The 24,243-nt window shown below is 44.9% G+C and overlaps 1 protein-coding gene across 1 annotated transcript in view; it reads right to left on the bottom strand.

The window, feature by feature from the left end:
* FRMD3 (FERM domain containing 3) overlaps positions 1-24,243 on the bottom strand; it is a 309,465-nt gene that overhangs the window by 45,360 nt on the left and 239,862 nt on the right. Inside the window, exons 9-13 of the mRNA XM_082611517.1 lie at positions 23,400-23,463; positions 22,247-22,335; positions 13,713-13,787; positions 13,334-13,402; positions 7,131-7,255 (exon numbers count right to left, since the gene is read on the bottom strand). Of these exons, the coding sequence (XP_082467643.1) occupies positions 7,131-7,255; positions 13,334-13,402; positions 13,713-13,787; positions 22,247-22,335; positions 23,400-23,463 (422 nt within the window). The remainder of the gene's footprint in view (positions 1-7,130; positions 7,256-13,333; positions 13,403-13,712; positions 13,788-22,246; positions 22,336-23,399; positions 23,464-24,243) is intronic.

The following is a 24,243-nucleotide window of genomic DNA, read 5'->3' as shown; positions in this document are numbered from 1 at the left end:
TTAAAATGTAACCATTAGCTCTTGGGCCAGAAAAAAAAAAGAGGCAGTGGGCCACCGGCCAGTTTGCCAACCCTTGTGCTAGAACATCCTAAACATTCCCTCTAACCCCCAAAAGCTATGAAAAATATTCCTGTCCCCAGGTTTGCATACTTATTGTGAAAGACCTCAAACCATAGTTCTGGAATCTGACCTTGACATTAAGCAAAAGAACTGAAGAATTTAGAGCTAGAAAGCGTTTGAGTGGTGCTCAAGTCCTATCTTCTTGTCTCAGAGCCGAGGAATAGGATGCTCCCAAAGGTGGATGATCTGAGACCAGAGTTTGTGTTTCCCCACTGGTGCAAGGCATTAATGCAGAAACAGAGCAGCTACCCAAAGCACTGCTGTGTTTAATGCTGAGGAATACGATATTTCTTAAAATGCACCATTTATCACATTTAGCCAACTACAGAACTGAAATGATGCACATGTTGACATCGTATGATGTAAAATACAAAATCCTTGTAAGATAAAAACACTTAACTTGCATCAGGAACAAGGCATTTAGTTTCCTTCCAGCAGTGTAAATGCTTCAAATTACAAAGCTCTCTTTCAAGTACGTTAAGTCATCAGTAAATACCAGAAACCAAAGTTCCAAAGATGACACCAACTCCAAAGAAAAGCACCAAAGGGGAAGGTGAAAGCTTTGAAGAGCTTGCAAATATGAATTTGCAGAGCTCACTCAGGAGGCCTTTATCTCTTTCCCTAAGTTGCTCTTGGCATCTCCTACCCTAGAGCAGTTGCCGATCCAAACTTCCCGACTTCAATAAATGTGATAAAGAATTCTGAATTCTGGCTCTGCTAATACGATACTGCAGTTATAAATAAAACCAGAAGCTGGCCTCTGCTCTGAGGAGGCTCCTAGCCCTGTGGAAGCAGGTTTGGCTGCTGTATGCCTATCAGCAGTGGGAGACTGAGGGTGCCATTAAATGGAAAATTTGGGAGAGCCCAAACCTGAGCAATGCCAAAAAGATGCTTAAAACAGCACTTTGTGTGAGTTCTTTCCAATTCAGGATATTAACCCATTTGTCCACATTTGCATTAAATATGCTCCCAATTCATGGTTTGACCTATAGTTCAATTTATCATATGTTTTCATGCACTCACGTTTTCAACATTAAGCAAACAAAGCAGGAATTTAAAAAATTTTACACACAGGATGATGGAAATGGCCTTAAAGCAAGCACGTAGGGACAAAAATTATTAACACATTAACATCGACTGACTCCAGCAGGTAGGACAATCTGGAAGGTGGTCTTTTTCTCCTTGTTTATGCTTTTTTATTCTTTCTAGATTTTCTAGAAGATGATAAATTAGTTTTATAATGAGAAAATACAAACAAATAGCCACCCCAAACCCAATGGCAGGGACACGAGTAATTAGAGCTGGTGCTAACGGTCTGCCGTCACCAGGTAGCAGTAACCACAGGGGAAAGGTGGTCCCACAGGATTTAGAAACAGCTCCTACTGTTGGATGAAACATAACATAAACGAAATTTCAAAAAGACCAGTGCGTCACTCCCAATGCATATCCTCACATATCCTAAGCCAAAAGGAAGAAATTACTTGGCACATGGGGGACAATGGCATGGAAGAAAGACTCTGACACCCTGAGAAGAGGGTAAATCTATTTGAGCCCTGGCCATGGAACTCTACAAAGGAAGAAAAGAGGGAGAAAAATTTTCATAGCAGATAACCAGGGAGGAGACCAGACTTACTGGAGTCAGTGTAACCATGGCAGCCGTGGGCTGTTAGAGATTCTGACAGTGATGGGATTGGAACAACTGTGTAGGGTATGAAAGGCTCTGCCTGCTATGGTGCAGAAAAACCTGCACATGGAGACCACAGTTGGCCCCGCGGGTCACCTGTTAAGTGTTAGGATGGAGCAGGGTGGGGTCACAAGTGTGGCATGCTTGACGGATAACTATACGCTTTTTATATGCTCAAAATGCCTTCACAGGTTCACATACAGACTTCCTAGAATTTCAATGACAGCAACTTAAGTCACCTATGGTTAGAGCCGGACACTGTAAATGACCCTTAAAACACCCCCACTGCCCCCTACCCACCCCACACAGAGCCACATTCATGACACACACATGCACTCGCATACACATGCACACACACAAACACACACATACACACTTACAGGGACAGTGCAAAAGTGTGGCTCGGGAGAGTTAGTTTTACTGCCCTACTTAATTCCCATCTATTCATTGATATAGACATTTTCTCAATCGTATGCAAATGCAGCTTTAAGCCACCCTCTAACCAATCACACTGCCATCCCCAAGACATTCCTTTATGGAAATTTTGGTGTCTCCATTGTGCTTTTGTTTTGCCAGCAGGAGGGTGTCAAACGTTTTCAACTCTTATTTAGTTGTGTCTACCAAGGAGAAGAAAGCATGGTTTCCTGCCTGTTTAATCATGCCAGCTCATACCATCACTCTGGTGGACAAGAGTGACCTTCGCCGGGCGTTGGTAATTGCCAGCTACCAAGTCTCACGTGATTCATTCCATTCCCCTTCTCTACCATAATCTTTTTTCCTTAACGAAAAATATACTCTACTAATAAAACATGCAAGCATTTTGCTGTATACACTGTGGGAACCCTACTCCATTTTGCATGTGAATTTATTCAGATTAATCACTCCTGAAAATGTCATTTTCACCCAGAACAATTCCCACTCTCAATTTTTTCTTTTCCAGAAATTTTTATAAACTCTAAGTGGCACTTTTCAAATGGTTTGCTATTCACATCTAAAGCTTTCCACAGCACTCACTTACTCGGATCCTGTAGCTGAGCAACTTTGGGGTAACATTGAAAACTTTCTCACTGCTTACTGCTGCCTAGGAACTGATTTTGTTTTTTCTCTACAGACACAGCCAACCTCAGAGATAATCCTCCAGCTGTCATTTAGGTCAACGGGGTTACGCGTTCTCTCCCAGAACGCCCCTGAGCTCATCTGGGCAATCATGCTCTCTCCAGCTGTCTTTGAGAATCTTGAAGTTCCAGGAAGAACAGAAAGAGATTGTCAGACAAATGGGTGGTCAGGACCACCGAGAGTCATGACAGCAGCAGAGATGTCACCACCATGGCACCCATGAGAGACAAGGCACCAGGACCTTCCCATGACCTCCAGGAGATGGTGCCTCTAAGGGTCAGGGTTAAGGTCCTTCTTTCTTCTCCCAATCTGATTTTTTAATAATTCCTAATCAGACAACTCTTTTAACAGGGCTCAGACTGCCAATCTTCACTTGTTTATGGATCCAGTTTCAAAATGTGTGATTTGAATCCCGCAAACAAGAATCGGAGCCACTGTATAGAGATGAGGAATAACGACATCAAAGGTAAGCAGAGATGTCTGAGTCTCCTCCACTCTGTGTCTGAAGCTCAGTGAAGTACCTAACTCTTCCAAAGGGTCCAATATCTAAATGAAATCATTTTTGCCATCGCCTCTCTGATGTTGACATGTCACTTGAACATTCCTGTGTCTCAGAACAGTCTCATTTCCGAAGAGGTTAAGGTCTTTCCCCTGTCAAGTTCTTGGAGACAAGGGCAGCACCTGGACAGGAATCCACAGGCATCTTACGTGTGTCAACAACTCTGCTGCTTACTAGCTAGAGCCCACTGCCTTCTCCCCATCCCACCTTCTGCCTCAGCTCAACCCTCGTTTAATCTAGTCTCTGGGCTATTGCAGTGGCTCTTGTGGGGTCTCTGTGCTTCCAACACAGTAATTCTCAGGCAGTTGTTTTGTTCCCAAGGGCATCTGGCAATACCTGGAGACATTTATGGTTGCAGACGGGTTGGGTACTACTCGATAGAAGCCAGGGATGCTGCTAAATATCCTACAAAGCACAAGCCAGCCCCCGACAAAGAAATATCCAGCTCAATGGTCAATAGTGCTGAGATTGAAAAACTGCCCTAGCCATACCCATCTCTAATCTGTCCTCTGCACACACACAAAAGATACAAAACACAATTCCAATCAGGTCCATGCTTGAAATCCTCCAGTGCCTCCCAACTGCCCTTGGGTTAAAGTCTAAACTCTCCAGCAATTTGGGTGAGGCCCATCACCATCTGGTCCTTCCCTAACTTTCTGCCTCACCTTTCATTCTTCCCCCGCCCCCTCTTCCCTGGAAGCCACACGAGCATCCAATGCAAGTTGACTAGACCACCCACAACTCCGTCTGCCTGTCAGTCTCATCCATTGATTCCTGTGCCCTCAATTTTATGCCATATACTCTGATAAGACTGAAAGGGAACAAGAGGCTCTCCAGGCAGCTTGAGGCACTAATATCTCGTGAGGCACAAAGAAAAGTGAGTATGCAACCCAATCAGCAGAGGTAGAATCTACTCTTCACCTCTGTGATCCCACTGCTGTCTCCCCAACAGGCTGTGAGTCTCCAGGGAAAAGAGAGTATCTTCATCTTCATAGGGCCACAGCAACTTTCACAGCTAAGTATGGTCTACTTAGTTGTATACCACATCTTTGCCAGAGCTGTTGTATTAAGGAAGGAGTGAAATTCTAATTTCTTCAATTTGGCTCTTGCTCAGACATAAAAAGTTGCAATATCAAAATACAAGGGTGAAATTAAATTTATCACACTGCATCTGCCCATCCACAAAAGTGGAGACATCTTTGTTGAAAGCTGTATTCTCTGCCTCTCTTCTCTTCATATATCAGAGACATATAGATCTATTAAATAATCTATTTATCCCTATAGAATGTTTAAATCCCCTTAACTGATACTCAAAGACAAGACACATGAAGCAGAATTTGACTCTAAAATAGTAACTGAGATATAAGGGTATCAAGAACATAGCTATGTTGACTGTGGGAATCATAACTTTGAATTTTACGATACCTAAGAAGATTCTGCTCTCTTTTCTAGACTGGGAAGTTCCTTCTATATACCGGGCATTTAACAATACTGTCGTTTCTACTTCTCTTCCTTTTAAATTGATTCTATATCCTGCAAGTTGCTATGATTTGCCTGAGTTTCAAAACCCAAAAGATGTTCCATAAGGGGACAGTTCTCCTAGAAAAGAGAATTTTATTAGATAGTTATAGAGCTATTTTGGACATTTAAACAGAGAAACCTATCAGTTTGACTTTACAGCTGGTGAAAGAATTAAAGATTCATATTTTAAATAACTGGAAAAATTGAAAATGTAGCTCACGGATTCCTATCATATATTATGGACATTTTAATTTTTATTGCAGTTAATTATAATGCATAAGTCTCTTGTCCACACAGTTGTCATGTTAATGACAAGGTTAGTATTTAGAAATGGAACCTCATTATAGAAAATGGAGCAAAACAGAAGTTTCTTTTAATTGAATGGAATGAAGGGTCCGGGGAAAGCTTGTCCAGGGAAAGCTTGCCCAGGCTCCCCTTCACATCTAGGGTGCTCACAAGGCATCAGTGGCCTGGCTTCCATATTCCCCATGGTAACTGGTCTTCCGAGCTTTATTCCCATCTAGGCTTCCATCTCTGCAGACAAGGCAAATTCACAATCCTAAGCTTGGGTTATCTATTTTCCCTTCCTCTTCTCCATTAGCCATATCCTCCTTCATTCAAACTTGGGTTAATCCTGACCGCCAGAAAAAATGATTTCCACTCAAACCAACTTCCAGACATATGGGAGGAAGCCCAGAAAATCACTAGTGATCAGAAACAAAAGCTGCTTTCATTGCACTTTGAGGAACATAGAAAAACAGAGAAGGTGCTGAAAACTGTAGACAAGCAACATGGACCCAGGGACCCCTGGGCTAAGAAATGTAATTTAGCATGGAGCTTACGGAGTTGGTTGTTGAGACAGAGCATAAAGGCGATTATAACAAGATCGTTCTGGTTATCATCATCCTGTGGCTGAGCTGGGGATAAAGGTGTCTCCTGAGACCCCATCCTTCGTATCTGGCACATTTTCCTTCCACCCATGAAAGTTATGGCATCCCATTGCCCAGTCCACCTTCCAACCATTAAAGTTTCCTTTCAGGGAAAGATTTACTAAAACCCCTTATGCTTCAGTGTGAATCAGCTGCTGCGACCTCTCCCAAGGATGTTTGCATCCCAAGCCATGTTCTTATTATGGGCTGAAGAGTTTTCCCCTATGGAAGGGATTCTTGACTTAAAGCTGCAGGTAAAGGTGATCTCTCGGGGGCACAGTGACCCGCCTTCTTGAAACTGCCCAGTACCCAGATTTTAAATGATGAAACTAAAATCACATAAATTTAAGGAAAGCATGTTATGTTTGGGTTCAAGTTTCCAATAATTTTATTTTATGTGAATTTTTAAAAATTTACTTTGAAATTAATGAGAGTGATATTTGCCTCAGCAGGTGTATGCGGTAAGCAGTGTGGTAAGATTCTTCCCTGAAGTAAAGCCCTTAAAAGCAAAGAAAGAAGCCTAGAAGCACACATATTATAGCCTTTACAAATATAACAACTTTGGGGCTGAAATGGACCATATATATTTTAGCTTGTATCAAAACTGTCAGACAAGGCCCTGTGGAAAAGGGAATTCTTATTAAGGGACACAGAAATAGTGAAGCAGCAAGGGGATGACCAGTGTAGAGATATTTGTGGAGAATTCGTTACAACCACTAATTTAATTGTGATTATAGTCAAAAACATCACCATCTAATAGTTTTCTGTAATGATGGGAATGTTCTTGGTCTGAGCTGTCCAAGATGGTAGCCATTAGCCACATGTGGCTGTTGAGCATTGGAAATCTAGCTAATGTGGCTGAGGAGCTGAATTTTTAATTTTAATTAACTTAAAATTAATTTTAAATAGCTACACATGGCTAATGGCTACCGTATTGGATAGTATGGGTCTAACACCACTATTGCTTTAACTTGTAATTTTAGGAACGCTTTGTACCAGTGAACTCTCTCTAGGAGAAACTGATAGAACTCTCAATATAATGCAGTCTTCCAGCTCTGAAGAGTTTATTTACTAAAAACACAGTTTATGACTCACTCTGACGCCTACCCCAACCCATTACCCAAGGTACCCAGGGTTGGTGCCTCCCTCATTCCCCCAGAGTAAGCCTGCAATGCCAGGCTCTGGAAGGAAGTGTACTTACCCTCACCCAGTGGAAGTTCCTCTTCCTGCTCACTGGGGGACGGCCGCAGGGGCTGCAGGGGCTCCATGTTAATGATGAGTTGTTTGTTCAAGGAGTGGGAACTGCGGCTCTGACTAATGTTGGTTCTGAAAACAGACACAAGCCAGAGGGAACTGGTTTCAACTGGGAACACCGGCCCTTCCATCTCAGTTGGCTACCCGAGCTGGGAACTGCCCCTAGACTCACACAGTGCATCAGGCCAGTGGTAAAGATGACATAGCACTTAAGACACACAGCCCTTGTTATCCTTAAGGTCTTGATACGTGGTATAATGTCCATGTGTTCTAATGCAACACAGTGAAAGAAAACGTATTTCCCCACATGTCATCAGACTTGGACATGCTATGTGACAAGGCATTGAGAAAAGACATGGGCAACAAAGATACACAAGAGGCAGGTATCACTGAACTACATGTGCAGAAAAGTGAATGAAGGGCATGGCTCAAAGTAATTTAACAACCACCAAACAAACACAAAAACAAAAAAACTCTGCCAGGCAGATGGCACAGGCTTTCTATAGCCATGAGCTGGATGTCCAACATTTAATATCGATGCTTAATATTCCCATTCAAATTCACACCCCACTCACGAACCAAACACAGAACCCAGCTCCACTTTCTCCTTTTGAAAGGAGCACACGTATGTCAGTAGCTCAATGGGCAGTAGATGGCAAGGAAATGTGTCTCGTCAAGGCTACTGGCTGATAGCCAGGAAGCCCATTTACACTGTCTGCCCTGACAGACAGGGATGTGGGGTACCTCTGGTGGGTGTTTCAGCACCCTTCCCATCCCCAGGTCTCCTGTCAAAACCCAAACCAACCCATCCTTCAAAGATGATGTCAAATGTCTCCTTCTTCTTGAAGCCCTCCTGGATTGCCTTCACAATGAACTCCCTCTCCCCCTTCCTTCTCACACTACTGTCCCTTCTTTCACAACTCATCATATTTGTCACCTTTGTTGCCCTGTAATTATTGGGGTACTACTCAGCCCCACCTTGATAAAGCAACTTAAGGGCAGAGACTGACCTATCCATTCTCAGGTGCCTTATAGCTCCTCCCTTGGCATCTTGTTAAGGGGTGTTCAGTTTGAAACTGAAGTAAACTTGGCATTAAGTTGCCATTTCAGACTGTCACAGGTGTTCTCCAGGCCAGTTGATGGGACTGCCTTACAGCCCAGGCATTTCTGTTGGGCATAGGAGCTGGACAGGGAAGAAGCTGTTAGCATCTAGAGTTAAAAGCCACGCCCCCTCCGCCCAGCTGCCACTGACTGGAAAGGAAATTTATAAGGACTTGCTTAACCATGGAGTTCTTTTCTTCATTATTTCATTCTACAACCATTTATTTTGCAGCTGGTATGTATGTATTGTTCTGGGAAATCATGGTCCTCACCTTAGATAACTTACTCTCTAGAGCCATGACTTTCAAACTTTTTTGACCAAGACTTACATTAAAAACTACATTTGATATCATATCTCTGTACAGACACACACACACACACACACCCGCAAGTGCACAGCTAAAGAGAATGTTTCATGCAACAATCGTAACTCTTGCTATGTGTGAGCCACTATGCTTTACTTTCCATTCTATTTAATTTCATTTAAAGTGCTGGTCTTGACCACTATTTTCACTTCCTGACTCATTAATGTGCTACAGCCACAGCTGGAAAAGCACACATCTCATGGAAGAGACTGACTGGCGGCCGAGGTCCCAGGGGAGCACCAGAGAGGGGCATGTGATCCTGCTGTGAGTGAGGGGAGAGCCAGGAAAGACCTCCCAGGGAAGGTGATGTCAGCGGTAAGTCCTGGCACGCGTGGTGGGTTTATAGGGAAAGAAGTGGAGGTGGGGATTCCTTGCAGGGGGAAGAAAGGAAGGAAGGAATAACAAGGGGGGATTAAAATTCACCATGAGCAATGACTTCTTTTATTGTGAAGGGCTCTCATTTTTTTGAGTTTTTCATGGGATTTCCATTAGCCCTGTGACCTTTATGACTGTGATCATAGTTCTGCAAAGCACATGTTGCCATGTCTGTGTGGACTATGTAGTTTTCTGACCTCTGAAAAGCTCATTTTCCATTCTTGCACAAACCAACTCTGAATCACCCATCTCTGACCATCCATGCCAGCTGAACTGGCAGCAGTTCCCCTCCCCCAGAAATTACTATGTATATCACAACAGGGAGGGACCCTTAGCGAGCCTTTATGGAGGCTCCTTTGCTCCCTGTCAGGTGAGGGTCCATGCTGTGTTCCCCCGCTCTCGGGGTCCAGGCACCAGCCGACTTGGCCAAAATGCCTGACCTGCTTTGCAGCCCACTCACGTGCACTCCTGGCATAGAACAGTTTCCGAGTGAAACTGCCGTTAAGGATTCTACTGAGTAGAAAGGTTTCCTTCGGCAACTGTAGGTATATTCTAAGACTGGCTTCAAGAAATGGTGGCATAAAATCGAGCAACAAATACGAGGCTAGTGGAGTTACTGCAACCACTCCTTGGAATGAAAGGAAGTGCTGCTGGCCTGTGAGTAAAAACTCCATCTGAAGAGACTTCAATGTGAACATGTCTGTCAGATTCTAGCTTCCCATTTTTGGATGAGAGATAATAATAATATCACCACCTCACATTTTTATGATACTTTATAATTTTAATACCCTTTATTTTAATGCCCATAACAAAACCTAGAAGTCGGGGAAAGATATAAGAATCTCATTTTATAGATGAACAAACTGATGATCCGAGAAGTTAAGTGACTTACGCAAGACATAGCAACACAGCCGAGATTAGACCCATTCATGACTCCTAGATGGGTGCTCATTTCAGGTACAAGTGCTGTTTCTGGGTATCCCTTGGTGGTGGCTTTATGCCCAGGAGGCTTAAAGAGCCGACCCTGAACTCTCAGAGCTACAGCCCTCCGCCTCATTGGGCCTTGGAATGGGCAGGTGATTCTCACCAAGTAGCCAGCCGATAGGGTTTCACTTGGGGATCCTGTCATCAGCAAAGTTCAATGAGCTAACATGAGAGTGAGCTTCTTCTCTTTTTGAAAAAAAGAAAAACCCCAGACAGTGTTCTTAATCTGTGTGTGTTTCTCTGTGTCACACATATCTCAGCAGGAGTAGGAGTCCATGAACTGGCTATTCTTTGACGAGGAGAATCTCAAGTGAGAGGAAAGATAACTGAAGCCTTACCATCACCATTCTAGACTAGCAGGCCTCTCTGAGCACTGCCAGATAAAGACAGCTCATTACTATACTCTCACTTTTGACAGCCACATCAAAGAAGTCAAAACAATTCGAAAATACAATAGTTGTTTAAGAGAAACATTTCCTACCACGCAACCAGCTACTGGGAAGGAACAAGAAGTTGCTACTGAAAGTGGCACACATCCCTGTGGCTCTGACCACAGTGCTGCCTCTTGGGAGGGCGAGGTCCCCAGGGCAGCGCCACGGACAGATCTCAAGTCTCAGAAAATTACAGATGTGAAGCTGTCATCTCACACTCCTAGTGCATACATTCATTCAGCAAATATCTACTGACCTCCTACTATAGCCAAGCACTGTGTTAATTGACGGGTAAGATGGAGATAACCAAGATAGGCACAAGCTTTGTCCTCCCAGAGCTTACTCTGTATTATTACTTTAAACAAATTCTTCCTTGTAATGTCAGAGATTTGAGAGATACTGCCAAAGAACTGAGGTCCAGAGAGGCATCCAGAGGATGTGAACTCAGTAGGCTTTCACAAACAGGTAAAGGCGGGTAGTGGAACAGCAAGAAAGAACATGTGAACCGGTGTCGAACGGGCCTATAGAGCCTTGTTTGCAGTAATATCCTGGGAGATTTTAGAAAATTCCAGAAAAGAAAAACTATAAATTGATGGATGCTTCATTTCCCATCTGCTCTGGTGGTTCAGTCCACTCCAGGAAAAGCTTTTCACTAGGGCCAATCTGCTCCCTTCAACGCCTCCCCCAGCAGTTATCTAGAGCCTGGCTATTCAAGGTGCAAACCATGAACTAGCCACTTGGCCATCATCTGGGAGAGCATTAGAAATGCCAGATTCATGAATCAGGATCTGATTTTAATAGGATCCCCAGGTGATCCTTGTTCAAGCTACAGTTTGAGAAGCCTTGACCTAGGAAGCCTTAATTCCCATACATTGTGCAATCATAAATTTAAAAGAGAAGGTTTTTTTTTTTTTTTTTTTTTTTTTTGCGGTACGCGGGCCTCTCACTGTTGTGGCCTCTCCTGTTGCGGAGCACAGGCTCCGGACGCGCAGGTTCAGCGGCCATGGCTCACGGGCCCAGCTGCTCCGCAGCATGTGGGATCTTCCCAGACCGGGGCACGAACCCGTGTTCCCTGCATTGGCAGGCGGACTCTCAACCACTGCGCCATCAGGGAAGCCCCAAAGAGAAGTATTTTTAAAAATTCTTCTCTGATCTCATTAACCATCATCCATCGATGGTAACTATGCGCTTTTGGAAAGCTCTGCATATTTGGAATATGTCTCTCTGAAAGTATATTGTTAAAAACATTTTCCTACTTTGTGTTTGTGCCATCAAGGGGACTCCCCAGAATCGAGTATTTCTTTTTATTTTAAGATCAAACACTCAAGCTTCAAGCTGGAAGAATAAAACCAAGCTGAGCCCCTGGGGTAGGTCTGCCCCCCAGCTTCTAGGAGAATGCAGAGGCTTTCAGGGTGGCAGGTGCAACAGAGAAAAGAGGATAGGACTCAGGAGCAGGATGCTGGAGTCCTAGGCTTAGTTCTGCCACCAAAATATTTATGTCCTCAGATAAATCATTTAACTTCTGTGAGACTCAAGTTCCCTTAACTGTAAGATAGAATCATTAAACTGAGTGATCTCTGAGGTCATTCTAGACCAAAGATGCTGGAAACATTTAAATGATATGTTCAATTATTTCTTCTTTTCTGTTTCTGCTGCACTGAGTAACCACAATTTGAGGCAGAGGAAGGGTTGTAAAAAGACTATTAAAAAATGACTATTGTCATCAACAGGTAGTAAGCTCTAAGACTTTCACAGGTATTGCACCAAGGTGTCCTAGCCAAGGCGCTCCAAATTCCCTTGCCCACAGTTTTCTCCTGCTTCTCAAAGCAGGAGAGACTGCTTTGCAGACTTGTATGTGACAGCTTTCCACTGGGTCACCCAAAGCCAGGGATGAATTATTCTCTGTACACATCTGCACAAGATTCCGTGCTGACTGCAGTCCTGCTCCCCTGTGTGGGAGCCCACGCTGGGCTGCTCCACTGTCTGGATGCCCACACTGGCTGGCTTAGCTACACTTCTGAGAGACTATGGCCTCCTCCTGCCTGACAGCCCCAAGGACAAGGTGAGAGGTACCCAGTTCACTGGGTCACCTTGGAGATAGAGGAGACTGGGTATATCTGAGCATAGGAAGACTCCAAGTTCAAAGATGGGGAAGGAAGGACCGGTGCCCACCACTGTGTGGGAACTTCCTAAAGAATATATCTTATGATGATCTTGCCTTCAGAAGGGGGAACATCAGGATAAGAATGTTCTGCTTTAGATATTTAGCATGTTTGAAGTTTAAGATGTACAATGATTTGTGTAAACTGTGGTGGTAAGCAGTACAACATGATCAAGAGAGTATTTAATTCCCAAGAATTACATATATTGCCATGTTAATGTAGAAGCATACCCTTGACCCACTAATGACTAAGGTCGTCATTCCTCTAAGTGGCTTTTGGGACTAAAGGGTCCAATGAGAGATGAGTACCCCACCCCCTCATGTGAAATAGCCTAGAAGGAGTTGGGCCAATGGGAACTGGCTACGTCTGATCAACAGAGGCCGGAAGAGAAAGCAGTTCTAAGAGGACACGACAATGGACTCAGCCAGTAGATAACCCAGCCACCCGTGCCTCACACACTTCCTGCTTGTTCACGTGACCCTCCAGGCTGAATCAGGGCAGTGACTCCACACAGCGCAAGTAACTCAGAATGGAGCCCAGCCAAATCTGTCTGAGTGAGATATGGGGGATGGCGAGAGTGCCATGCCAGGAATCAGGGCCTGTAAATGCATAGGGCCAGGCAGCTGGTGTCCTTACTTTCCTTCTTGTTAGAGTGGATTTGGCGAAGCCAGACTTTAAATCCTTCTGTCCACCCCAGAAATCTCCCGGCGCCCTAGGGACCACCCCACTCACCTGTGCACCTCTGGAGGCTCCCTCTGGATTTTGGAGCTTGCCTCCACCACCTCTTTGGCAACTTTGCCACTGCAAAAGACAGAAACACAGTGTCTGTGCACAGACAGAGTGCAAGGGGAGGGGTGTGCACACTTTTTTAATATTTTTTTTACTTCACAGTGGTCTGACCCAGCTCTAGGAATCCGTGCCTTCTCCTCCTTCACGAGGGAACATTACTATAGAGTTTAAGGGGCCCTGTGGGCATAAGAAATGAGTGGAGTGGAAAGGGAGGACCCAAACGGGTATAGGCCAAAGTGCACTGATTTATAAGTACCATATTCCAATGCAAATAGCTGCCCCCACCCAGCCTCATCATTGAAATGGAAGCATGGGTACCCACCTATATCGAAATCTACTTCCTTTAAAAAATATCTTGCTGCTTGACACAGTCTTGATCTGACTGGATTTTGCATACCTGTAAGAGAGAGCAGAGGAGAGGTGGCAGTGACACTGGAAAGTCCAAGCAGAACATGCCATAGAGTGTGGTAATCGATATCTTTGACCACCAAGAAAGAAATACATTTTACTGTATGACTCAGCGCGCGTGCACGCACACACACACCTGAAAGAAAAGTTACTTTCACCATGTGTATTGCAATCTGATTTTTTCTATGTGATCTTTTTTCCTTCTTTTATATGCTGCTGATGACCCACACATTTGGTCTCGTAATCTATTACTGGATCATGACCTGCAAAAAGGACCAGGTAATGTTGATGATCAGTGGAATTCTTTCCCAGTTTCTGCTTGAGCGATATGGAGAGGGTGGGCTGGGTCACAGGGCATCATTAAGTTCCTTGCTGGACGGACCTTCTTGCCTGTACCAGCGCTGCGGCAGAAAACAGCTTCCTGGTGATGCAGGTCACTCACCATGTCACACAGAACCCACCTACTGTGTATTTTCTAGGAGTTGGCACCAGAGGCCCATATCACCATGGAAACAATCACTGGCTTCTGAGTATTAAGAAGGGTTAAGTCACCACGACCTAGTGCCCTTTAAAAGAACCCTCGCTGGGACTTCCCTGGTGGTGCAGTGGTTAAGACTCCGTGCTTCCACTGCAGGGGGCGTGGGTTTGATCCCTGGTCAGGGAACTACATCCCGTAGGCTGTGCCGCGTGGCCAAAAAGAAAAAGAACCTGTGTTGGTCGATGACTAAGATACACAAGGAATAGATGCCCAGCCAAGCACTGATTCAGCACCTCTGATCCTTTCCCGTAAATAAGAACAAAACAAAAACACTCTGAAAAAAAATCTAGAATGTGGACTGCCCAGAAGCCGCGCACAGGGCACTTAATTCCTGTGCTAAGCTCAGGAAGACACAGACTTTGCATTTGTGGAATGTAAGGCCCGGAGGGCCTAGATATTCATCTAGAAAACCCCATAAATTAGTGAACAGATGTAAATTACATGCTGTGGTGCACGCATGAAGGAAAAGATGCAACGAAAGTGTTAGGGTGAAAGTGGTGCCGATCTAGTCTGGGGGCCACAGAAGGTGCCCTGAGGAAGGGACCTTTGAGCTGAGATCCAGGGGAGGGAAGGTGTTAACAGGGTGGGTGGTGGCAGTGTTCTAGGCAGAAAGCCCAGCAGGCAAAAGCTCTGAGCCTGAGCACTGGAGAACTAAGAAGATGATCTGACATGCATTTCCCGGTATTGTTATTACGGTTGTTTTACACACATTGGCTCACACGTTTTCCCCCCTAATGTAGCAGGACTTGACTTTGTTAAAGATTTGGTCTTTGTCGTCAGAACAATGGAAAGCCACAGAAACACTCTTGCAAATGGCCTGAACCCACAGAGAAGGGCCCTGGCTACAAAGGATAAATCTAGAGAGCAAGATGGGCAAGGGAAGAGGGGCGCAAGCCCAGGGAAGGGGATTCCTGTCAAGGCAGCGCCCAGAGAAGACAATGTGGGAGCCCTAAGGACAAGCAGGGCACACGAGATCCACACCCCGGAGGGGGTCTGGACACCTAGGACAGGCTGCTGGCCAAAGCCAGGTTACAGACCATACCCAGTCAAGAGGAGAAAATGGCCCAGCAAGCTTGGCTAATGTGGGGCAGCATCCACTGTGCCTCGTCCTCTGAGGACGTGCCTGCTCTGGGCCTGTCTGCTCCCCCCACCTCCAACCTTAGCCCTAGAGAGCCATGGGCCTGACACATTTTCTGTCACCGGATGCCTCTCCCCATCTTCTCAGCAGGGTTGTTGCTCCCATGTACTCAGAGATGGAGGGTGGAGAAACACTCTAAAGCAGCTTCTGCTTTTTTATTGTTTTGCTGTTATTGTTCTAGGTTCCTAAGGATCCTCGGGGCAAGGAAGCCTGCTAAAAAGATTACTAAGAGTCTTTTTGTTTGTTTGTTTTTGTTGTTGTCTTTTTAATTTTTTTTCTTATTAGTCATCCATTTTATACACATCACTGTATACATGTCAATCCCGATCTCCCAATTCATCACACCAAAAGAGTCTTAATTACAGTTTTTGGAATTCAGACTCAACTCTGTGCCCATTTTATGGAAGATGCCAGAAGCTCAAAGGGGTGTGGACAGCACAGCAATTCCGGTGACAGGGGGCTCTTCTGGGGAGCAGTGGGCGGCTCTATCTCTCACCGGTTCAGCCTCAGCTCCTGCCCTTCCAAGTCCCATGTGGAGGCCACTGTCTTCTCCTTACACCCAGAACAGCCCCTTGGCGGGTGGCCTCAGTGCTCCACTGCATCCACACAAACCCAGAGTGCCTCAAGAAAAACAGGTCAGAAGGCACATTGTGCAGAGAAAGTGAATAGCTTTCTGCTCAGGATGAGAGGACTGAAAAAAGTGTTGGCTTCTTCCTGGCAGCTGAGTGCCCTTGATGATTCTTTGCATGATTCCATTTGCTCATAGACACTCTACCGAGAGCATTACCACCAAACCCACACCCTCCCAAATGTCCAGGGAGACGCCCGATAATGTTTGGGCTGAGATATTTAATGGAATTTTAACAGGGGAATTTATTCTGAGAGCTTGAACCCCACAAACCCCCCGCTGGGAATTGAGAAACAGAGAGTAGGATGGAAGAAAATGCACGGGGGCAAGAGAAAGGTGGCTGGGTCACAGGACATGCACCTAGCCGTCCTTCCAAACCTGGCTGTGCATCAGCTGCCCCTGGAGTAGGGGTTAAGAATACCAGCTCTCAGGTTGCATCACTACAGATTCTCATAAAGCAGGTCTGGAGAGGGGTCTGGGAGTTTGTATTTTTATCAAACACTCCAAGGTCATTCCAAGGCAGCCTACTTGTACTGGAGAAACTCTGAGTCCCCATATTCTCCTTGAATGACTCCCAGGTGGCATTTTACCTGAAGAAACAAGGGGCCAGGTTCTTTCCTGCTTTTGATCCTGTGACCTTGGTCAAGTCATGTTGCTTCTCTGAGCCTTAGTTTCTCTATAAATTTTTTAAAGGGTAAGGGTATTATAATACCTAATTCATAGTGTTCTGAGGAGGGTTAAATGAGATTAAATGATTTGAAAACACCTAGAGTACTACCTGCTCATTATATAATACGTTCCCTCCCTCTCTCCCTTTCCCCCACCCCCATTATCACTCTCCAGACCTCTGTATTGCCTTCTCACTATTGAGCTACCAAAGCCAATCCTTTAAGCCATGACCAATCCCGGGAACCGTGTCAAACACTCTGAAGGCCAATAAAAGAGCCTTTATGCTCTAGCTCTAGCTGACCTGTTCCAGCTCTCTGTTCCCAGTCTCTCCCATCAACGAGCCCAGAGCAAAAGTCTTCCTCCCAACGAAGGCAATCAAGGCACTACCTAGTGAAAATAGCAATTCTCTCTCCTCCGACCTTCTTCCAGGCCTGCCCTCTCCCTCCTTCCACCTCCAACTCCCCATCAAACTTCCAGCACAGAAGCACTGACTATTCTCAAACATCTGACCTCACAGAGAAATCCAGTCCCCAGTTGACCAGCACATGACTTGGCAACACCTGTGTACTCACATGGTGGCTTCACCACTGCTTTCCTTTCTGCTGCCACAGCTCTCCACCACCCCCACCCCAGAATTGCCAGGGCAGAGCCACTGTACCCAGAGACCACTGTAGCCTTCCATGGCACTAGGGAGTTGTGCCCATTCCTGACGTTGAAGGTGTGTTTTAAGTGGGGTAATATATGTGAGGTGTGAACACATGAGGACAGTGTCTGGAGCAGGCAAAGTGTTCTCTGAGTGTCAGTATCATCCGATGCACACACAGCATAGCTCTGCAGGAACACGCCTCCACTCACCCCTGCCTCTAGCTTCTCTCCTCTGGTACCTGCTACTACAGGGGCTGGGGATGGAGGTCAGCACACTGGGTGGTGCTCTAAAGGCCGCCTCTAGAACTAACAATACAACTTCCCTTTTTCCCATGGTTTACAGCTTCTGGAGTAATCAGAGCAGTAACAACATATGTTATTATTGACCCCTACTAGGGGCCATTCACCGTCCAAAGCATCTTAAATACACTAATTCATTTCATCCTCACAGCTCTCTCCTAGGAGGAAGCAATCCACATTTTTACATGAGGAACTTGAGGTAGAGAATGGTGAAGTCACTTAACAATGGTCACACCATAGAAGCTGGAGGAACCAGGCTGCAAACCCAGGCTTGTCTGTATTTTTAAAATAATGCTTTAGCCATGCAGTTTCTTAGACTTCAGAAAGCATCAGGATCACCTGGCAGGCTTTTGAAAACACAAGGTTCTGATTCAGTAAGTCTGGGCTGGAGCCCAAGAATCTGCCTTTCTAACAAGTTCCCAGGGGATGCTGAAGCTGGTCCAGGGACCCTAACTTTGAGAATCACTGGATTAGAGCATTGAACCCTAGGCTGCAGGCTCACACTTCCTGGGAAAGGTGTATTACTACCAACATCTAGTCCCCTCATCCCAGATTCTGAATTTTTAAAATAACAGCTTTATTGAAATATAATTCACATAACATAAAGTTCACCCTTTTAGATCTTATGTTTCAGTGGTTTTCAGTATAATGCACGAAGTTAAAAATTCATCAAAAAAACATTTTCATCACCCCAAAAGGAAGCCCCCTGTACCCACTGGCAGTCCCTTCCTTCTTCCACTCCTTCCTTCTTCCATTCCTTATCTCCTCTACTACTTAGCATCATGTTTTCAAGTTTCATCCATGTTGTAGCAGGAATCAGTAGGTATTTCCTTCCCTTTATGGCTGAATAATATTCCATTGTATGGATATACCACTTTCCTTTATCCTTTTATCAGTTGATGGCCATTTGGTTTAGCTATTATGAAGAATGCTGCTATGAACACTCGTGTACACATTTTTGTGAGGACCCAGATTCCAATTTAATTGGGTCAGGGGTAGGGTCCACGTTGGTATTGTTTAAAAGCTCTCCCAGCTGATTCTAACATGCAGTCAGGCTGAGAACCTCTGGTTTAGAACCTTATTACTCAAGTGTGGTCCATGGGCCTGCAGCTCAGCATCACTGGGGAGCTTATTAGAAATATGGACTCTTGGGCCCCACCCAGACCTACTGAACCAGAATCCACATTCTAACAGCATCTCTGGGTAATTCACGTGCTCATTAAAGTGTGAGAGGTGTCAGTTTAGGGAGATACTCTGGGTCCTTGACAACCAAGTATAATATTGTTCCTTTGACAAAATGTACACTAACTCCAGATAAGGAATTTATTAGGGACTGCCTTTATGTCCTGCACACAATTCCATACAAAGCTGGGAACAGAGAGTTTCATTTGAGCCTCCACTGTGCCCTCAGTGCCTAGCACTGACATGGCATAAAGCTAGTGTGAGATAAAGATTCATCAAATAGAAGCACCAGGGAGCCACTGAACCCTTCAGGGAATCCAGTGTGCTTTCAGGGAATCAGCGCCCAGAAATGGCATGTTCCAGTGCTCATTTTAGGTGGTAGCACCTAAAAACACACGGCATAGAGGAAGCTCTGAGATGGTGACTATCTAAGTCTGTGTTGGGGATCCTCTGGGGGTTGGAGCAGGAGGGAGAATCAGAGTTTCTGCTTCTGGGCTCTGTTCCCAGGCAGCAAATCTCAGAGTCAGGGCTTTCAAACCTGATCAGTGGCCCCGGGCCAGCTGACAACTAGCACCATAGTCATATGTTAAAAGCACACTAGAGAATTCTTGGCCACTGGGCCTCCCTGTTCTCATGGCAGGTGAAGTGAAAAGGAGGGAGCAAATCACCCCCAACCCAGAAAACAAGATCAGGGCCCTTGCTCTGCCAGCCGAAACCATGAAGGCACAGTGCTGGTCAGCTGGAAGCAGGGCCAAAACCACTGCCTGGGAAAGGGACGGAGCAGGAGAGGAAGCAGGAGCCCACTCCTGAGCTTCACAGGATCAGAGCCCTTCAGAAGTGACTGGGCTCAGCAACTAACTGGCACTCAGAAGACTTTCACCATTAGTGGAGGGGGTAGTTGTCATAGTCATAGCAGCAGCTACCACTTATCGATGGTCAATGTGCCTGGCAGAACTAAACACTGCAGGGCAGGGATTGCCAGTCACATTGTACAGATGAAAAATAAAGATGAGGCTCAAAGTGTTCAGTGTTTTGTTCCAGGCCACACGGCTAGTAAGCGACAGAGTCAAGATTCAAACCCAAGCCTGTTGGCTTCTAAAGCCCACAGTCCTTAACACTAGGCCCCAGTGATGCAAGCAAACCATGCCTGAGTCCCAGCTCCCTCCATTCTACATAGGAGAAGGCTGAGGCTGGCCACTGGTCCAAGGTCACACAGCTGGGTCAGGACGAGCTATATCTTTCCTCTTTCCTAAGGAACAGGGATGGTTATGGGACAGTGGAGGAACACAAGATTTGGGCAAAACTCAGATCAGTACAAATATTAGTGATTAGAAGTCCTAACGGGAGAGAGGTGCTGATGCAAGGACTCAGCCAACTCTATAGGGCGCCACCTGTGCTCACAGCTACACTCCCTGGGTTCTGAAGCATCTACAGATGATTGGAAGTGGTTTCTTTGATATGCCTAGTTGGCCCATTCAATGACAGAATTATCAGACCACTTTGTTAGCTGCCAGATAATGACTGTATCCCAAAACGTCCAAAACGGATTCCTTCGACTGTGGGCTTTTTTCCCCTTCTTCCCCCTCTTTTCAATTCTGTTTTTACCTTATTTGACTCCATATACCAACTGACTTGCTCACACGTGATAAAACAATATGTGTGCAAAAAAAAAAACTACTCAATGTCCTAAGTAATTAGATAGTGGTGACGGATGCATAACTTTGTGAATTATACTAAAAACCACTGAATGTATACTTTAAAGGGTTAATTTTATGGTATATGAGTATTATCTAAATTTTTTAAATGATTAAAAACAAAAACAAAAAAATGTGCAGGCTCCAAGTAAAGACTAAGAGCACCAGACTGTCTGCTTTTCCTTTTCTCCACTCTCATGTGGATGGAGAGGTCTAGACATGCTGATTTTTCAGAGGCCATCAGGTGTTCTTTGTTTACCAGTTCTCAAACGCTGCAGGGGACTCACAGATGCCTTGAGGTCTCATCGATACATATCATCCTTCCAAGAAGCACAGCATTTTGTGAATCATCTCATGCTCCTGACAGGAGTTGCCCAGGATGTAGGGGTTTCCTGGGACACCAGACTCTCATTCTAAACCTGGGAAAGTTCCGGGCAAACTCACACAACTGGTCACCCAACCTCCTGGGGAGCAGTGAGCAATGAGTGAAGGGTCTCCAGTCCCCAATCCCATCTCTGGTCCCCACCAACAACACAGCTTCTCTATTTTTATCTTTTTTACATATTAGGCTTTGCCTACACTTTCTGTTTAAGGGAAAGAGTTCTGTGGCTGAAAAGGGGTTTGAAAAACACTGTTCCAGCCTTCATTCTCTTGATGGTCCTTGTCAGCCAAAGCCTAGGACATTCAGAGATTCAGCATTTTCAGGTAAGTCTAATAAGAAAGACAGTATTTCAGTGGGGAGGGAGTCGGGAAATAGAGCAAAAGCTGCCTGGATGAGCTCCAGGGGTGAGCAGTGCTGATACCCCAGGCGGGGCTGGCTAGGTTCCTGACTGCATCCATCACCACTGTTCTTCCAGTCAGCAAGTGTCTCAAAGAGGAGAAGCTAGAACTCATGGAAAAATCCTAAATTTTAACCTCTTTTGAAAGCTGAGAGCTTTATGGTTGGTTTCTGAAGTCCTGTCCAGCACTGACTCTCATCTCTATATACTGAAGCCTTCTTACTATGAACATGTGTGACTCCCTGCCCAAGGTTTCTTTTCTAGTGTTGAGAGCACATTCAAGTCATGCTCAGAGAGTATTAACTCTGCCCTCGTAAGTGTCTCTAAGCCAAAACGAATGGGGAATTAGTAGATAAACAGCCCAACCTCCTTGCGGGTCAGTGGGAGAACTTTGAAGCCTGTTCTACAGTCTGCCAAGTTCCCCAGCAGAGCTGAGCCCAGCTGCTCTCAGTAGTGACTGCTCAATAACGTGTCCTAAATTGCTTATTTCTCCCTCCTCCACTCCCCTATTGGTATGTTCAGTAACCACATCCCAAAGAAACTACTTGCACAAAACTCTTCTCAAGGTCTGCTTCTGAGGAGACACGATCCGAAAAAAGATTGCATGACAGGCTGGATGGAAATAGCAATATCAAAAGAAAAAAAAAAAGCCCACAGCAATTCTATGGGAAACACCCAATGTAAAATAAAGTTCAGGACTTGATCAGGCCAGCAATGCTTGGGAGTCACCCTGAACAATGTACCAAATTTATAATTCACTTAAATATACTGAAAAGGACTATATTAAAAGAAATGAATATGCAGCTGTTTGCAAAACATAAAGGGTTCCAGGGGTGCTTTTAAAACCTATGATTAAATGAATAAAAGCTACTTACTTATAAAAGGCCTGGTTCTCCACCCCACACTTCCAAAGATGTTTGCAGGCAGCTGGTGTTGAAGTATGGAACGCCAACATGGCTTTTTTCTAATAAAAAAAATAACAAAACAAGAAAGGGCATGTTAAACACAGTGTATGTTTTTCATGTTTTTCCTTCAAGAATTTACCTATTTGCATCCTGCCGCTTACCAAATGGATCTGAAGTAACTGATGCATTACTGTGTTCTTAGAAGTGTTCCTGAAATGGTATTCTCCCCTCCCTCACCCTTTGCAGATATTACTAACCCATCCAGGCCCTGTTTCTGATAAAGAACGGCTTCACAATCCTTCTCAACACTCCAAGCACTGCCTAACTCTCAATCAGAGTTGGATGAGTTTAAAAACTTATTTGCCATTCTTGAATATCTAGTGCTTAAACCAAAAACTAGGGTCAAGAAAATCCAGAAACTTCCAGACCTAGCTCTGAGGCTCAATGTTTCGGTAATGGCCTCCTCCCAAAGGATGAAGCCAACCAACATTTTAAGATTCCCTGGACTTACAGACTCTGTTTATAAAACTCTAACCAGCGCTGGCTGATAGCTATCTTTAAGTATTATTCATTTGTTTCATCATTCTGGCAAATTACAGAGGTAGGGGGAAGTTCAATTTTCTACTTCTCAAGTTTATCACAGTCTTATTTTTACACAGGGGTATATGGACAGCATTGCTCACTGAATTCATTCTTTTTTTTTTTTTTTTTTTTTCAGTACGCAGGCCTCTCACTGCTGTGGCCTCTCCCGTCGCGGAGCACAGGCTCTGGACACACAGGCTCAGCGGCCATGGCTCATGGGCCCAGCCACTCCACGGCATGTGGGATCTTCCCGGACCGGGGCACGAACCCGTGTCCCCTGCATCGGCAGGAGGACTCTCAACCACTGCGCCACCAGGGAAGCCCACTGAATTTATTCTTAAATGTGCAAAGCCTGTGTTTATTTAACTCTAAACTTCCAGTATCATCACAAACTTTAACATCATGGTCTTCTGGGGGCTACATGACTAAAGGCACATTTTACACTTGACTCTTTCTCCTGCACATACACACCTGCACACACACACCTGCACACACACACCTTCACACACAACAACAGACAGTGAGAAAAACAGTTTCTGACCTCCTTCTGGGTGCCAATCACATAAAATGTCTTCCCTTCAAACTTCAATTTGCAGACATCCGGCCTAAGAAAAGAAAATCTCTTTGGGTGAGAAGAAAAAAAGTAGCAGCTAACCAAGGTACCTGGCTTTCCCATTGGAATCCACCTGACTCACAAATGCCAAGCAGACTGCAATGAAATGAGATATTATCTTATCATGGCTGAAGGTCTAATGAGCAGCAAAGAGCCCCCAAGTGAATGATACAGCAATCTTCTTCCCAAGAGAGGCTCCGTAGGCAGCTCAGAATGATTTATTCCATTGTTTTTACCGTTAAGCTGCAGCTTTCCTCCAAGGAGCTCTAGGGGTTCCATGAACATTAATGACCAGAACAATGTTAATTGGTCAGCCCATTTTGCGAGATAGGAAGAATGTAGTTATTTCATATTCGGTTAATGAAACAATATGGATTCACAGTATCTGTAACCTTTCACATCCATCTCCAAGGAACACACACCACAATGCAAAATTTTCATTTCTGCTCTCCCTGTTGATAAATGAATAATTGTATTAGATACTGAGATGCTCAAAACTGTTAAGGACAACTTGATCAACTGTAGTCAAAAGACTTGAGGCTTCATCTTAAGGAGCCGCTCAGTTAAAATCAGACTGAAATGTAGACCTAAGGTCACCTCCTTGGTGAGGAGACACGTGTAAAGAGAGGAGAGAATTCTATTTTTATTCCTTTGATCTAATTCCTAGGACAGTGATGTGTGCCCCTGTGCTTTTCCTGGGGGAAAAGGAATTGTGTGGTCATATTAAGCTGTGGAGAGGATTTGCAAGAGTGACAAAGCTCAATGGATGTCA

Source organism: Mesoplodon mirus (assembly GCF_964341445.2).
Source record: "Mesoplodon mirus genome assembly, chromosome: 1".
Classification (NCBI taxonomy): domain Eukaryota; kingdom Metazoa; phylum Chordata; class Mammalia; order Artiodactyla; family Ziphiidae; genus Mesoplodon; species Mesoplodon mirus.
The sequence above is the reverse complement of the archived record's forward strand: the minus strand, read 5'-3'. Positions and strand labels throughout refer to the sequence as shown.